The 16,294-nt window shown below is 41.1% G+C and overlaps 1 protein-coding gene across 3 annotated transcripts in view; it reads right to left on the bottom strand.

The window, feature by feature from the left end:
* Window positions 1-1,083: 1,083 nt before the first annotated feature.
* Window positions 1,084-16,294, bottom strand: part of ARFGEF2 (ADP ribosylation factor guanine nucleotide exchange factor 2) — a 34,140-nt gene continuing 18,929 nt past the window's right edge. For 2 of the 3 annotated variants that reach the window (XM_039719177.1, XM_039719180.1), the window contains exons 21-39: window positions 16,025-16,183; window positions 14,750-14,897; window positions 13,798-13,897; window positions 12,988-13,028; window positions 12,748-12,917; window positions 11,960-12,111; window positions 11,633-11,805; window positions 11,059-11,219; window positions 10,138-10,268; window positions 9,900-10,029; window positions 9,327-9,462; window positions 8,368-8,506; window positions 8,181-8,235; window positions 7,817-7,931; window positions 7,415-7,545; window positions 6,213-6,381; window positions 5,725-5,863; window positions 4,392-4,509; window positions 2,248-3,761 (exon numbers count right to left, since the gene is read on the bottom strand). In XM_039719177.1, the coding sequence (XP_039575111.1) occupies window positions 3,585-3,761; window positions 4,392-4,509; window positions 5,725-5,863; window positions 6,213-6,381; window positions 7,415-7,545; window positions 7,817-7,931; window positions 8,181-8,235; window positions 8,368-8,506; window positions 9,327-9,462; window positions 9,900-10,029; window positions 10,138-10,268; window positions 11,059-11,219; window positions 11,633-11,805; window positions 11,960-12,111; window positions 12,748-12,917; window positions 12,988-13,028; window positions 13,798-13,897; window positions 14,750-14,897; window positions 16,025-16,183 (2,544 nt within the window). In that variant the 3' untranslated portion in view covers window positions 2,248-3,584. Of the gene's footprint in view, window positions 1,579-2,247; window positions 3,762-4,391; window positions 4,510-5,724; window positions 5,864-6,212; window positions 6,382-7,414; window positions 7,546-7,816; window positions 7,932-8,180; window positions 8,236-8,367; window positions 8,507-9,326; window positions 9,463-9,899; window positions 10,030-10,137; window positions 10,269-11,058; window positions 11,220-11,632; window positions 11,806-11,959; window positions 12,112-12,747; window positions 12,918-12,987; window positions 13,029-13,797; window positions 13,898-14,749; window positions 14,898-16,024; window positions 16,184-16,294 lie in introns of those variants that run through there. The other variant, XM_039719178.1, reaches the window with a different exon arrangement.

The following is a 16,294-nucleotide window of genomic DNA, read 5'->3' as shown; positions in this document are numbered from 1 at the left end:
TTATCACTTGATTAAAGCATGGAATATTATAACTATTATACATCGTATTTTCATGTAGAAAACTTTACATAGTTTTTCATATTATATAATTTTGGTATTCTCTCAGAACTCTATACATCCATTGGCAAGGAATAGTCTTTAAATTATTGATAGTAAATGCACTTAATACAGAAATATTAAAACTCAGGCATTTTAAATATGTGAAAACATACATTTTAAACAAAGGTGCTGAACAAACTCAAGTTACAGATTAAAGGGAGATGCACTTTTGACAGAGTTACTATTTTTAATCTTTTTCCTGAATAGTAAAACTGAGCTAAAATCTGGGGGGTGTCGGTTGTAGTAGTGGACATTGGTTTAGATTGCTCTGTTTACAGTTTAGAATGTGAGGTACCAGACTTGAATAACAAACTGCTGTAAAAACAAACTTTTCCTGGACGGTAACACACAACAGAAGCAACATGAAGGGCATTTTTAATCGCCTCAAAAGGGAGGGTTTAGGGTTTTCCTCATTAGCATCCTCTCATCCCTTCCCTCAGGAAGCCTGAAGTGACTCCTGACAACAAAGCACACAGAGACTCCAGGATTTCTGCCAGTATGGGCAGGCGAGCTGCAGATCCTCTGTTGCACAGCCCGTGCAAGAGCTTTCGTCCTGCTCTGCACACAGCCAGCTGGCACCGCTGCAGGGCATGCAGGAGACAGCTGGCAGCACTGCAGGGCTGGCAGCACTGCAGGGCATGCAGGAGACAGCTGGCAGCACTGCAGGGCTGGCAGCACTGCAGGGCATGCGGGAAGCAGCTGGCAGCACTCGGGCTGAGCTGCAGGGGCATGGAGGTGGGTTCGGCCCTTCCTGACTCAGGAGGAAGCCGAGCACACCCTGAGCACACCCTGGTTATTGCTGTGCTGGGCTCGGGGCCCGCAGGAACGGGCCGGGCCGGGCTGGGCTCTGACAGGAACGGGCAGGGCCGGGCTCGGGGCTCTGACAGGAACGGGCGGGGCCGGGCTCTGACAGGAATGGGCAGGGCCGGGCTCGGGGCTCTGACAGGAATGGGCAGGGCCGGGCTCTGACAGGAACGGGCAGGGCCGGGCTCGGGGCTCTGACAGGAACAGGCAGGGCCGGGCTCGGGGCTCTGACAGGAACGGGCAGGGCCAGGCTCGGGGCTCTGACAGGAACGGGCAGGGCCGGGCTCTGACAGTGCAGCTGCCCCCCAGGCCCTCTCCTCCTTCGGGCTCTGCAGACCCTGGGATGGTTGGACAGCACGTACCCAACCTCAGCAGTTTGTAACTGGTATAAATACAAAAGCTTTTCTTAAGGAGAAGAACAGTCTCAGACCAAAGGCTGAAGGGAAGCATGGACTAAATATCCTTATCCTATGTGCAGAGAGAGACTACAAATGCTGCCCCTTACAGTAAAGAAAGCCCATGAAGCAACTGTGAGGTCATTTAAGACCTCAAAATTGAGACTTTTTTCAAGACATGACTGTAGGGCTTTCAAACCCGTGACACGTGCAGCTGGGCCAGGTGTGTCTGATGGGACATGAGGGAACACATTCCATGAGGCAGTGACACGTTCCAAATCTGAAAAATAATGGTTCAATATTTCCCTTAGGACTACCTACGACCAGAAGAAAAGGAATAGCATATTATTATAGATTTAAATAGAATTAAAATAAATACTTCATTTGCTGCAGTACCCAATGCAGTGACATTCCCACGGAATGAGCAGCTACACGAGATGCAACACAAAAGAATATTCCAAATGCAGCAAGTTAAATACCAGCATTGCTTATTATTCAGTCTTCTCCTATTGTCATATATAACCATTCACTCCCTTCTACTAAATTGCAGGGTATAGATTTAACCTAATGGGCATTTAAAAGGCAGAGCCACAACTACCACTCTTCTTTGGTTAAAAATAAAAAGTGAAAATAAATTGTGAAAGCTTTGTCATTACTACTGACTGTAAAACCTTTCTCAAACAATGCTTACACAAGACAAACTCATGTATTGAGGAGCACCATAAAAACCCTTTGGAAAAAGATCACAAAAAACAAACCAAACAAATAAACAAAAAACAACAACAAAAAAAACCCCAAACAATAACCAAAAACCCCTCTACAGACAGCACATTCCCAGCAGCTCAGAGCAGCATATCCCAAGACAACCTCACCCGAGGCCATCCTACCAGGAAAATCAAATCAAAAAACAAAATAATGTTATACACCTAGTTCCATTCAAGTAGGTAGGTTGTTGTTGCTGTTTGTTGGTTTATTTTTTTCTTTAAATACTGTTAATATTTTAAGTTAGCTACTCTGGATAGCACAGCAGTTAATACTACTTTGCATTATTTTAGCAAGTGGAGCCTCTCCTCCCATCCCAAACTTTCCCGGTTTAGAAAAGTCTTGAAACTTGAAATTCAAAATTATTTCAAAGGTCAAGACATCATCCTGTTATAGAAACATTGTCACAGAAACCTAATGCATTTCAAGGAAAGAAAGCAAACTCTCTTGGGCAGGCAAAGCTGTGGTCTCATGTCACATCTTGCTACACAGAAAGCCTTCAAAGCACAGAATTGTGTTGTTAACTTAGAGCATGTGAATGAACTTGTTTAATTTTGCTAGAGCAGTTTTTTTTGGAAATTCAGGTTTTTAGATGCCACTAGGAACTAAGAGTTGAGAATAAAAATCATTTGCACAAAATGACAAATCAGAACATGCAGATCTGCAGTAAAAGGAGACAAACTTGCGTTAAGGACTGGACTTTTTGCTAAGCAGTCATCATTACTGCTAAATTATATTCAAGGGTCAAAAAGGTGGGTTTATTTCTTCTGAGCCTTGTTTTTGATGTTCTTGTGTATGCTCTATGATCTGCCAATGTAGGAAAGGAAAAGGAATGCAATTTCTTTTTCTTAAATGACTTTAACTCAAGCCTAATAAGCTAAAGGAGTAGATGCTATTGGTGCTCCTGATGTAAAATCTTCCATAAAACTAAAAATAAGTCTCAGAAGATGCAGCACTGATATTAAAAAAATTATGTCATTTGCTAAACAGGAGGAAAACCTTCTCCAAATATCCTCCAGGCTGTCCACGTCAACAGCCCAATGCCCTGCCTGGCCTGGCCACAAAGGAAAACCCAGAGGGACCTCGGGTGGTCACTGGCCACCACAGTCAAGTTTATTATGAACACTTGCCAACATCACAAGGCTACACAAACACAGTCATTAGTTCCAAGGGGCATAACTTCGGTGGAGAGATCCAGCTGATTTATCAGCTCTAGCTGGGGTGAAAGACTGAGCAGTACATAAAAGACTAGAAGAGACGTACTGGATCATACAAATGATTAGCACTGAAACAAAGAGACTGCACACCTACTGTATTGACTCTGTAAGCAATAATTTAAATAAAACTGCTGACACTTCTGTAGGATGGACAGAACAGGATTATTTTCCTCATTCCCACATGCCATTGTGGTAAGAATAACTTGCTCCTGTGGTGCTACACCAGGGTCCCATTTTTTCCCATCCACTTCAATCCATCTCTGGCCACAGCTTTACGTACAGGCCGGTGTAAGAGCCTCACAGGGAGCTACCAGGAAGGCAGGCTGGTGCCAGCTGCGCGTGCCTGCTCGCCCGTGATGCAGATGTTGAAGACCACCCCGATGCGCAGGAAGAACTTGCGCAGCACCGCGCGCAGCTCGGGGATCAGGTCGAACTGCATGATCTCACACAGGTACGGGTAATAGGTGGAAGCGTGTGCCCTGAACTAGCCAAGATACAGAAACAGAACGTCATTCTCGACTGCTAGAGCAAAACAAAAAGTGTTGACACATTCATGGCTACAGCAACTGTTCAAACACCAGGTCTCACCCAAGCCCCCCAATAGCCCAAGGGTGCTGAGCTCCGTGCTGTTTGCTGTTTGGTGTTACCCCCTAAACAGAGTCAGGGCTTTCTAACTTCTCAGCCCAGAGGAAGTACCAGAGTCTTTGTAGCAACATGAATATTTGGTTTTCCTCAAAAGGGCCAATATCCTGAAAATTATTCTTGCCATGGCTGTCAAGGAAACTGGGATTCCAATTTTACAGGGGTGAAATTCACCCTTACCATTCCTGTGTGGCTGTAATACAGCACGAGCCTCTCCCTTACTGCACACTCATTGTGCTTTTATATGAAAGCTGTTCAGTAATTCTATCTGCATTCCCACACAACTGGGAGTTGCAAGGATGCAGCCCCATTTCCACAATGCAGAATGCCTGCAGACAGTGGAGCTGCAAGGACAGCGCTCACTATGAGGAGCTGCCCACCTCCAATCTGGATGGAAATAAAGACAGAACTCAGGTTGAAGCAGGAATGAAAGACACACCAAATGCAGACATGACTTCCAGCCCATTCTTACCTTATCATCGCTGATTTTTAGTGTTTTTGTTAAAAGCAACAGCAGGAGATTGGTCCAGGCTTCTCTGTGGCTTTCCGAGTTGACAGTAATAAAATATGCCAGGGCTTCACTGCACACACTGCAGAGATGGCACAGGTGACACAAACCATAAAAAAAAAACCTTATAAAGTTTTTATTATGTGCTCTGTTTGTCGTCTCAGTGTACTTTGTTTTCAAGCAAGATGTTTCCATGGAAAGTTTTCAATCACATGCAACAACTTTAACTACACAAATTTGCTTTTTCTGGTACAGGAATTGTTTCCGATAACTGAACTGAAATACTTTTCATGTAATTGAATGGAAATACTTGGTGACTGAGAAGGAAAAGGAAAATTAATCTGCCTGATAAACATTTTGTAATTGAAGCACTGTCACTTTCAACCTGCAAACATTATTTCCTGACCCTGACATTGGGACAGCTTAGGCAACAGCACCACAAGAGAGCTCTCCCTCCAAATTTGGACTGGTTTAATAAAGATCTGCACAGCTCAGCATCATACATTAAGGAAAAATTATTATTGTATTAATAAATTTTTGGTCCCTACTGCAGATTGTCAACACAAGGTACAAACTGTACCACTCACTATGGTTATTTTTAGGACACTCTTTTAATTAAAGAAGGACTAAGATTAACATGCCCATATGTGCTGGTAGATCAGAATCCATTGTATTAGTACCAAGAGCAAGTTGGGAGATCTTCACTTTTGATAAGACACTAGTACTTTCAACTTTTATGTAGCAACTCATCCAAGTATCTTTTTATATAATTTTAGAACTATTTTCTACATTTGTTTAAATTCCAGGTGTACAGCAGCTTATACTGCACTCTTTTCAATTAATGTATGCTATTATATCTCTATCACTGTGTACTCAGCTGGGAAAACTATTCAGACACTGGCACTTCCATAGAGAAAAGCCTACGTCAGGCAAGAAGGTGCTCCATCTATTCCAGGCAGATGCTTCCTTACTGCTAAGTGAATTTAGAGTGCAGAGTGGCCACACCTCCCAGAGGGGCTGTCCCTGAGCAGTGCTGTCCCTGAGCAGGGCTGTCCCCCAGAGGGGCTGTCCCTGAGCAGAGCTGTCCCCAGAGGGGCTGTCCCCGAGCAGAGCTGTCCCCCAGAGGGGCTGTCCCCGAGCAGAGCTGTCCCCCAGAGGGGCTGTCCCCAAGCAGAGCTGTCCCCAAGCAGAGCTGTCCCCCAGAGGGGCTGTCCCCCAGCAGAGCTGTCCCTGAGAAGAGCTGTCCCCCAGCAGAGCTGTCCCCAAGCAGAGCTGTCCCCCAGAGGGGCTGTCCCACCTGAGCAGCCGCCGCTGGACCGCGTCCCAGGCCTCCCGCCGGCTCTCATCCACGTACATCCGGAACAGGATCCTCAGGCAGCATGCCAGGCTGCTGGTCTCTTGTTTTAAGAGATTGGGTTTTGATTTACCCTTGAACCCTAGAAATCAGTCCCACACAAGACAAGAGGGAACATTGAAAGCTGGCGTTACTAGCCAAAAATAAATTTTATCAACAACATCTGCACTAGTGACCAGTAATGATTTCCTGTCCAGACAGTATTTCCTCCTCCTTGATTTTGATTGAGATCTGATTTATTTATAAAGATACTTAACTACAGCAGTACCAGCTGTGCAGCTTTACTTTAATCAAAATAAGCACATAATTTAGCAAACAGAATTGTTCAAGTCATCAGGAAGGAGACAAGCAATAAAAGCATGCGACTGTCCAATACACTCTAAAGGTGATTGCAATGGCACATTTTTATCAAATAAAAATAAAAGCCTCACCTGCCCTCCATAATACAGTTCGCTGCTCATAATTTGAGTTAAAGGCTTTTGAAAATGAGTGAGACTCTTGCAGACAATCCAGCAACTTAAAAAGGTGATGAGAAGACATATATTTATACATTCCTTGGTCTTCTGTGTCAATGTGGATAACTGCATCCAATGTGTCTCGCTGAGGAGCACGGGGAGAGGGACAGAGAGAGAGAGAGAGAGAGAGAGAGAGAGAGAACATGCTATAAACTCCAGTAACTCTAATTCCATTTAGAGGTGCAATGCAGTATTAGTGCAGTACAACACAGCAGGGTGGGCCTGTCAAAGATCAGAGTTGTACTCTTCTTAATGGGGTACTTAAGAAGAGAGAAGTTATGACTGATCCTAGCTACTGATAAGAAAAGAAAATAAGACTCAAGAATGAGGGAAGTACTCCCTTATTGAAACACTGCAGTCACAGCAATAAGGTACAGAACATTTCCTCTTCTCTAGAAGCTGTCTGGGTAGGTCTGTTGAATTCTGAAAACATCAAAATGAAGAACAAAAACAGTGCGGGTTTAAATGTTGCCTAGTGTAGAAATTCCCCTTCTTTGGCTCATGTCAAATTTAATTAAATTGGTCAATATTTTTAGCTAATTTCATTAGGAATTTAACTACAGCATCCCCAAAACACTACCTGAATGCACTAGCCAGAACTTCCAGCTTAGAGCTTTATTAACAGCTAAGCCAGAGCTACTGTGCACTACCACCCAGAATCAGAACGTCCAGGGACAGGGACATCTCTGAGGCCAGCAAAGAATGAAATCTTGACCATTGACCTTGCTGAAGTTCAACTTCTGCAACACTTCCTGTGCAAACATCCAGAGATGAGCAGAGCCTCAGCTGTGGCTAAATAAAGACACTCAGTCTAGTGAGCAGAAAAGAATGCTTTTCCCCAAACAAACAAAAACCATTTTTGATAGTATGTATTCATGATAAAACAACCATAATCTATGACACTGATAATAAAAATTAAGGTAATATAATACTACAACAGGCAGACCACCAGGCAACACTGGATGCAGACAAAAAAAAAAAAAATCACAAGAGTAGCTTACACACACATTCAGGGTAATGCTAAAAGTCAGAAGAAGACTCTATTTTGTGAACACGTCAGAGCGTTCCATAGTTTGTACTTTACTGTCACCACAAGGTTGCAAGTAAGTCTGATGTACCTGAGCTGCAGCCATGTGCTCAGCATCTTCCTTCTTGCTCGTTGCTGGATAGAATACTATGTTGTCAATGGTCTGTATCAACTCCAGCTGTACCACACACTTGATCAGGAGGCCAGCAAATAGTTTTTGGTCTAATTAAATGGAGCAACACAAGTTTCAGAAGCAATTCATGATGATTCACTTACAGCAAGGTAGCAAAATATAACATTCCCTTTAATAATTTGATATTTAGTGATGCTGTGAATTATCTTCTAATGAGAAAATCTCACTGCAAGGCATAAACATAAAATTGCAAAGACTTATCCCAAGTTTAACTGCCCCAAAACTTTCTGTAGAGAGCTACAGAAGTGAATTAAGACTGGCTATAAAGGTGCATTGAAAAAGCTGGTATGTTCTCCTTACTTGTGTAAGGACCACCTTTCCAGCTCTCATCTGTTGGATTTGAATACTGGCTTTGTCCTCTTTCAGAAGCATTTTTATCCATGCTGCTTAAAGACTGGTGATCTAGGTCCAAATCCTAGAAGAGAGTGCAGAGCAATTCCAGCAATCTGAAACACTAACTCCCAACCAGTTATCACTTTTCAGAGGACTTCTCTAATCCTAGATTCAAAGGCTTCCTGCATCCATTCTTTACATCATGTTTTACAGTAACATCAAATACAATCCAGTATCAATTCCTTGTCAAGTGTATTGACTACAATGAATACTTCAAAAGCTAGCCTAATACAAAACCCTTCAACCCCTACCACCCTGAGTTAACTCTTACCAAGTGTTTTTCAGATGAATCTTCTTCCATTCCTACAGGCTTCCATGTCAGCAAGCTTCACAGAGTTAAAAAAACAAAACAAAACAAAAAAATCAAACAAAACAGAAATAAACAAAAAAGGTAAATATTGTTGCTTTAGAATTGGGTATATTGGGTATCAATACAAGAATTAAACTTATGAACTTACACATGAGGAATAGTTGTTTTGAAGATTTCTAGCATACAATTGCATGTCTGGCCCCAGACTTCAGGGCTGAATTTCTGTCCATTGAGTATTACCAGGTTTTCTAGGCAGTTTGTACCTGATCGTGCCAACTGCTCATTATCTGTAAAAGATATGTTCCATATTTATCAACTTCTACAATATTAAGGAAAAGTTAAGTACTCCCTATTACTGCTCCATTAAAAATTTTTACCAATAATGAGAAATGCACAGTCTCTTGGCTCAAAGCCTACTTATACAATGTATTACAATAATATGAAGCTGAAGAACCCACTGAATAAAAAAAAGTTTCAAAATAGCCTCCATGAGATGGAAATCCAACCTGGGAAGACAAGAGACAGGGCAGAAGCAGAAGGGAAGCACAGAGTGAGAAAAAGGAAGGAAAAGCAGCAATCGTAAACTTGTGATTTACTGCAAGATTGTCCCCCGATACTCCACGGCAGTAACATGCAGGATTTCAGGTGTAACACTTGGAGACAGAAAGAAAACATGTTTTTTACAAAGCTGTATTTAGAAGTACTCATTAGTTGGGAGAAGGGGGGGAAAGCAAGTGCCAGAAAATAAGAAAAAAAAATCAGAATGCATGCATGTTTCTATGTGTGTAAACAAAGGAGGTAATGTATCGCTGCAGTCAAACCACTAAAGGTTGTTGGCAGAAGGCTCAGAAGATTGACACCATTCTCCAAAAGCTTTTGCTGTGTCACAGTAACACCATGAGACCCTTATGAACACAGTAACAAAAAAGTTGCCTAACTCAATAAAAAGGTTGATGCTCAGATATTCAAGATACTGCATCAACCTACTGCAACACATATTGTCCTAATGGGAACTTTTATTCTTCCAAAATTCAGTTAACCTTCCCCTTCTTAAGTAATGAACATTTAAAACTACATTTAATCAAAAGATACAGGTAAACAAGTTACCTTGTTTCACACACCAGTGTAACTGTGCAAGTATGTCAGGAAGAAGGATCTCGTGCAAAGCTTCATAGAACTGTGTGAACACGTCACAGATGGCATAGAGGGCGTGGTTGCATGTCGTGGTCATCCACTCTGATTTCTGGGACAGAAAATGAAAAGTCTTTGGTTTTATGGGGATTCTTCCATGATGACAACGCTTGGCTTATACATGGCTGGTCAACAAGAGACACACTCTGAGGAGAGGAGAACTCAGAACTAAAACCTCACGACCGCAGATGCCTAGTCAGAAGCACTTAGTTGGCTACATGAACACTGGTCAGAAAACTACACGTTCACAACAGAGGGAGAACATTCTCCGTGAAAACAATCAGATGGACACACACACAGGTTACTGGACACTGTGGCAAGTTTCATTCATGCCACAGAATTTGAAGGAATACAGAATGTGTTAAGTCTGGGGCAGTATGTGGTGGCAATGTCTGATGTCAATAGAAACCGCTGACTCAGATGTGCAAGTCCTTAAAAAGACAGCTCTAGGGAATGCTTGCTTTTTGGTTTTGGTTTTTTTTGTTTTACCTCCGTTTGTTGCTCAGGGAGTTTCATATTATCAAAAATCCGAAACACAATTCTAAACAGGTCTTGCCACCAGTGCTTTTCAAAGGTATGTCCATAACTCTTCATGATTTCAAACATCACTGTTAAGCCTCTATAAACAAATCAAAACAAGTACAGGAACAGATGTTAAAATGTGTTCCTGTGACTTCTTCACTAAATGAATTAAAAGAAAAATGGAAAAAAACCCGAACTTTATTACCTTGTACGAACATCTAACTTGCAACGATTGATGATACAAGAAAGTTCAAACAAAATAGGAAACCATCCTCTGACCCATACTCTGTCCCCGGGAGCCACATTCATGTCATCACTTGTGTATTCTCTTAATACCTTGAAGATTAGTAGGAAAAAAGATTTAAAGAATTTATATGTGACAAATTTAGATACTACCAGTGGTACAGACAAACTTGGAAAGTTAGCTTAGTTCCTACTGTAACACTCCAATTCTGCAAAATATAAGTATAGCTCTGAGAAGTAATTATTTGCAAAAATACTAGAAAATAATATACAGAAATAAATACTTCAATCTGGTTTTACTTCAGTCCAGGTAAAGGCCTTACAAGTTGCTGAGGTTTGGACTTCTTAGAAAGCAACTTTAATAGTGACAGACAACTGTTACATCAATACACATAACAAGGAAATCTAAAATTGGCAGAAACCAGTTCTACAAGTCTCTGGTATGCTGAATACAGCATGCACAGGGGACATGCAACTGCAATGTGACTCCAGGCTCTCCTCAGCCAGTGATTATTAAATTCAGTATTCACACAACAGAGTGATGGAGAAGAATACACATTTGTAACCAAATGAACTAGACATAACTAGGGTGACAGAACAGGAAGCACTGCTTTCCAAGTCATCTTAACATTGCAAAAACAAAAAAAAACCCCCAAAAACTATTCAATTCAGTTATTTCCCATTTGGACTTACAAGACTTAACATTACTTAACTAGCCCTGGTTTACTGCTTACATAATACCAAAATTTCTCCTAAATCCAAATTTAAATACAAACACTTGCAATTAAAGTTTGAGTAAGAAAGCTCTTTCCTAGTAGATCAACCTCCATTTAACAGCAGAAGAGAGTATGAAAATGCAGCAGGGGTAAAAATTCAAATATACCTGTGGTCTTTCTGAGACATATTTTGCACAGTAGCGAATAAGCCTGATGGCTTCCATGCTGGTGTCCGGGAAGGCAACATTACAGGCAAACTCAGAGAGGCATTTTACTGCATCCTGAAATGAGTCAATTGCAGCTGGAAAATGCTGCTGGAAAATATTTGCTGTGAAGAACAAAATACACTTTTTAAAATTTACTGATATTGAAATCCATAGATAAACTGCATCAATCTAGGCATGTCATCCATGGCATACTGCTACAGAACACACAAACACAAAAGGACCAGATCTTCTATATTAAACATGGCTCTTTGCCCTCTCTTGCATTCTTCCCTGCCGCACCTCACCAACCACATTCCCAATTTCTACAGCAGAATATCTGCTTCTAGTCTGTCCTGTCCATAGCATTCAGGAGACCTAAAGGGTATGACCCAGCAGCAGAGTTTAAACAGTCTGGCAGCAAGGTTGCGTGTTTACTTGCCTGGAAATACAAAAGCCTTATTCAGATGAGCCTTCTGAAGCAGACTCACAGCAGGCAGGCTAATTTGGGTGCATGCATCTGTCAAGCAGTACTTACTAACTATGTGTGCTGTAGTCTGAAAGGCCAGCTCTACGATATTCCCATCGTGGTCTGACGCTGCTTGATGAAAGACAGCAAAGATATTTTTCCAGCCTGAACGAATGTTACCGGCTTGAGAGTTGACCATCTGAGCAATACAGCGGATCACCATGTCTCGAATAGTCGGAGATCTTAAAAAAAAAAAGAAGACAGAGAAAGGAAAGCAAGATTACTTTACACTGGCACAAAGTAACTCCCCCACTTCCCTGTACATGACCATGACCCATACCAAGTGACATCCTTAAGCAGGACTAAAGCTAAAGCAGAAATTGCAGTGTCTCACACCTGTTTTTCTTCATAATATGCTCAAAAGGCCTTAGGAAGTCTTTCTGGAAGCGGAAGTTGGCTAACTCTCCCTTCTCAAGAAACTTCATTGACAGCTGCCTTAATGAGTCTACAGCAAAGATGGCAACATCTTCGTTAGGGTTACACCCAACCTAGAAGAAAAGCATATTTTCATACAGTTATCATTAATGTGTCATTTATATGAGTAACAAATTCCTCACTCAAGTTCCATCTCAGCCCACTAAATACTGCTAGCACATTCTAGTGTTCTGATACTTGGGGAAGATGGGGCTCTTGTTGAAGGGGGCTTCCTGTCATTTCATCCATCTAAACAGACCTATGGATTTTGAATGCATCAAGCAGATTTGTAATAGCTAGCTAGATGCTAAAATTAAAATACAGTACAATACAATAAAATAAATGGAATCTTTGGTTAAAAATCTCTTCCTAACAGGATTCAATTTCCTAAGAAAACAACTGTTGTTCAAGGATCACCTGTGTACATTTTAGAGGAAAACTAACTTGGCATTTTATCCGAAGAAAATGACACGTAAAAATTACAAAAATACCAAATCATATGATGAAGACCAAATTATATAATTAAAGATAATTCCTATAAACATTTCTATTCGTACATTTTAGATTTTTAAGTAGGTGCTTCTTTTAGGTACCTTGAATACAATTTTTTTCAGTATCAGAGTTCAAGCCCCTAACAACACAGAAGGGAAAAGTTGATTCAAGAAGTCCCACTATTTATGCATATTGTGTAACTTGATTTTAAAGCGTACCTTATTGAAGTGATCTCCAATCACATGCCAAATCCTCGACCACTGCAGCCGGATGCGGTTCATGTTGTAGTAGGAGATCTCCACGATCTTCTGCAGGCTGAACATGCGCGGGTGGTGCGGGGACGCCAGCTCGTCCATGGACACAGCACACAGCCACCGCACAAAGTCAACTGCACGGGAGAAGCCTGCTGTGAGCCAGGCTGCTCCTGTGCCAGGGGCCCTGGAACCCACCACACGTACCTATGGCGTTCCCGTCCAGCCTCGTGGAGCCCGTGAATATCCTACAACAAACACAGCAGTTGGAGTTTCAGCTGCGCATCCGCAATAATCGGTTACAGCTCAATGCTGCAGCAAAAGGTCAGCACATCTGGAGGTACTTCACAGTCCTCCACACCACGAACTCTGCATCTCTTGTATTCTTGCTCCTTGGCAGCAGTACATGCATCTTTCCTTAGTCTAAGCATCCTGTTTCCTGCACCAAGTCAGTCTACCACGCTCCTGCCCCACTGCAGCAACAGGCACAGGCTCACAAGTTTACACAGGCCAGGTTATACTGGAACACTCATTTGGGTGACAGCATGTTAAATTTCATGGGGACAATAAACAGACAGAAAGCTTTGCTACAAGACTTTACTGTTATCAGCCACCTTTGATCTTTATATTCTCTGAGAATATGGTCAGCTGTGGCTGTCAAATCAGACAGGAGAAAGACTATGGATGCACTGCTGTCCCTTCTTCCCCTTCAGCTGTTGGATCTTGAGAGGAGTTCAGACTGCTGATAGTGGTCCATATAGAACACTGATAAAGCAGAGAACATTCCCAAATGTCCTGGAGTTTGATGTGGTGATAGACGTGTTCATGGTTAGAATAAACACTGCAAGTCTGAATATATGATTGTGCAGACTTGCAGAACATTGTGATCAGTAGTTACTCAGAACTCCCATTCCAACACACAGTTTAGGAAAGAAGCATGTCTTTAAACAACACTTCAGAAGGGCAGATGACAAAGATGATGATTTAGGTAAAAGTGAGAGGTTACATTCTCAGTACCTGTCTACTGCTACCACCACACTCTGCGAGCTGGTCTCCCCCACAGACTCCTGGATGCTCGCCATGTGCCGTTTGTCAGCCCCACTCCCAACGAGGTTCCCTGCCATAAATCCAGCAAAAAACAGCATTTGCCATCAGGAAATAATAACTTACTATTAACTCCAACATCAAACAAGTAGACAAAGAGAAGTGACTACTGCTTCTAGTTACCATGTAATTTATATAGAGCAGATAGCGCCTTTCCCAAATCTGTGCCAGATTATTACCCAGCTAAACATTATATTTATTAGGTTAAGATGATATTATATTGTTAATAAAATTGGAACAGATAAAATATTTTAAAATATGAACTCTAAGTCAGCTACAAATAGTTAATGCTGAACACAGTTCTGTATTCATTGTAATCATCATTATAGCATCCACTCCAAAGTTTTTTTGAATTAAATTGATTCCTTAGTGGTTTTACAAAGATTAAGGCAACTTGCCTTGTCCCTGTAATTTAAGTCAAAAATCTAAGATTTGTTTCTTGTACACACTGCAGAAACAATAGGAACTGGAATAACAAGCCCAACATGTAAAGATAAGAAATTCCTTTGAAAAACCAATTGCCAGTTATTGAAACATCTATTAATTCCTAAAAATAAATGGCTCTTTTTCAAATTAATTAATACTTTTAACAAAACCATGACTTCGTACAGCAAAACAGTTTTGACAACAACACATTCCAACAAATAAATGTGGAGTAGTTATTAAATAGCTTAACCTAATTCCAAAGTTACAACAGATTTGGTAATTATAAACACATATTGGAATACACAGTTTCATTAATCCAACACAGCTTCCCCTGGAGGCAAGTAAATATATTTGAGTATATTACAACACTGAGGATTCTTTAACATCCTTACTCCACTTGTATGTGTATCTTTGTGAAGTTCAAGGTTAATAATCTTACCTAATCCCAGGCTCATAAACTCTTCTCCTGCAGAGGCATAGCCCTTAGTGCTGCCTTCCCTCTCACGCCCAGAACCAGACAAATACCGAGTTTTCACACCAGTTCCTATGAGCTGTGCCAGTTCCAGCTGGCTGATACATTTCAAGATCTAAAACCAAAAGAAATTTAACATTGTGTTTCTGCACACCACCATTCTTTTATTCTTAACATATATTTGTATTTAACATTTATGACCTTCCCAGGTTCTCCAGCCATTCAAACAACTTTGGCCGTTATAACAGCTTTGATGGAGCTAAAAACATTACTAATAAAAATGAAAATTAAGTTGATTGCACTCGCTATTATCAGCCACATGAATCATTCCAATACAAGAATAAAATAAACAGTGCTCCAAAATCTAACCTGGATCTGTAACTACTAAAGGATCCCTTTTCATTACTTTTTACACCATCAACTTTCAAGATTATAAACCAGTTGGAGCTGATCTTCTAGAGACTTCATGGTCCTAGAGATGAAAAGACTGAAACATTGCAGCTATCACCACTCGAGTAGCAATGTTCCAGCCTAGACAGTGTAAATGCCAGTGCTGTGCTTGCCTCCTCCTTCCTCCCCCACAGCCACATCCCCTGGCTGGCACAAGCACTCAGCAGAGTGTGCTGTGAGCCAGGTCTGAGACATCTGTCAGCTCCAGCACATTTTGGCTCATATCATATAGCCCAAGACTAGAGCCAGAGAACATAATGCAGTAGAAATGCTCCTTTTAGCAACAGCACAGATTTAGAGCTGATAAAATTGCTCCTGGAAAATAGGATTTAAAAAAATGCATATACTCCTGATAGCTCATCTTTACCAATCATCCCCCAAAGTATTTTAGCCCTAATTTTTCAGCTGCTTATGGTGCAAATGTTGACAAACATTGCATAGACAAGTGTGGATCTGTAAGCTAGAATATTTTGTTTCCATGAGTAAAATTACAACAGTTTATATGAGGAATTTTCTGAAGCCAAATGAGATTTTTTTATATCATTTAAATCCTATATCAAATGCAGCCACAAAAATTACAATGTTGTCACACAGTTTCCACAATGTCTTAAAAAAATGCAATGCATTATTTTTATCTACATATTAGAAAAAAAAAAAAAACAAAAAAACAACAAACAACAAAAACTTAACAATATAATGCACTTCCTTTGCATTTTTGAGTGACTTCTGGGAGCTGATAGTAGAAGAAAAAATATGACACCACATTCACTATTTAAACTAATGAAGATTTACCTCATGCCAAGAATTGCCAAGATAGTTGCCATCTGTGTGAGCAACTGTAATGAGCGTCTTAATGGTATCGATGTTCTTCTGTTTCATTTCTGTAATGCTGGAACTGGCAGTCAACAAGGAAAAACGAGCAAGGGCCTGGACATAAGCATCTCGTTCAAGCTACAAGACACAGAAACAAGCATGAAAATCAAGTCCCCGAAGAACCAGAGAAAGCAACTTGCCTACAAATTTTCCTTCTATGGATAGCTGGCACTATAACTGGACTCTAAC

The sequence above is a fragment of the Passer montanus genome, unplaced genomic scaffold (genome assembly GCF_014805655.1).
Source record: "Passer montanus isolate IOZ18808 unplaced genomic scaffold, ASM1480565v1 scaffold41, whole genome shotgun sequence".
Lineage (NCBI taxonomy): Eukaryota > Metazoa > Chordata > Aves > Passeriformes > Passeridae > Passer > Passer montanus.
This window is presented reverse-complemented; position numbering and strand designations above follow the sequence as displayed.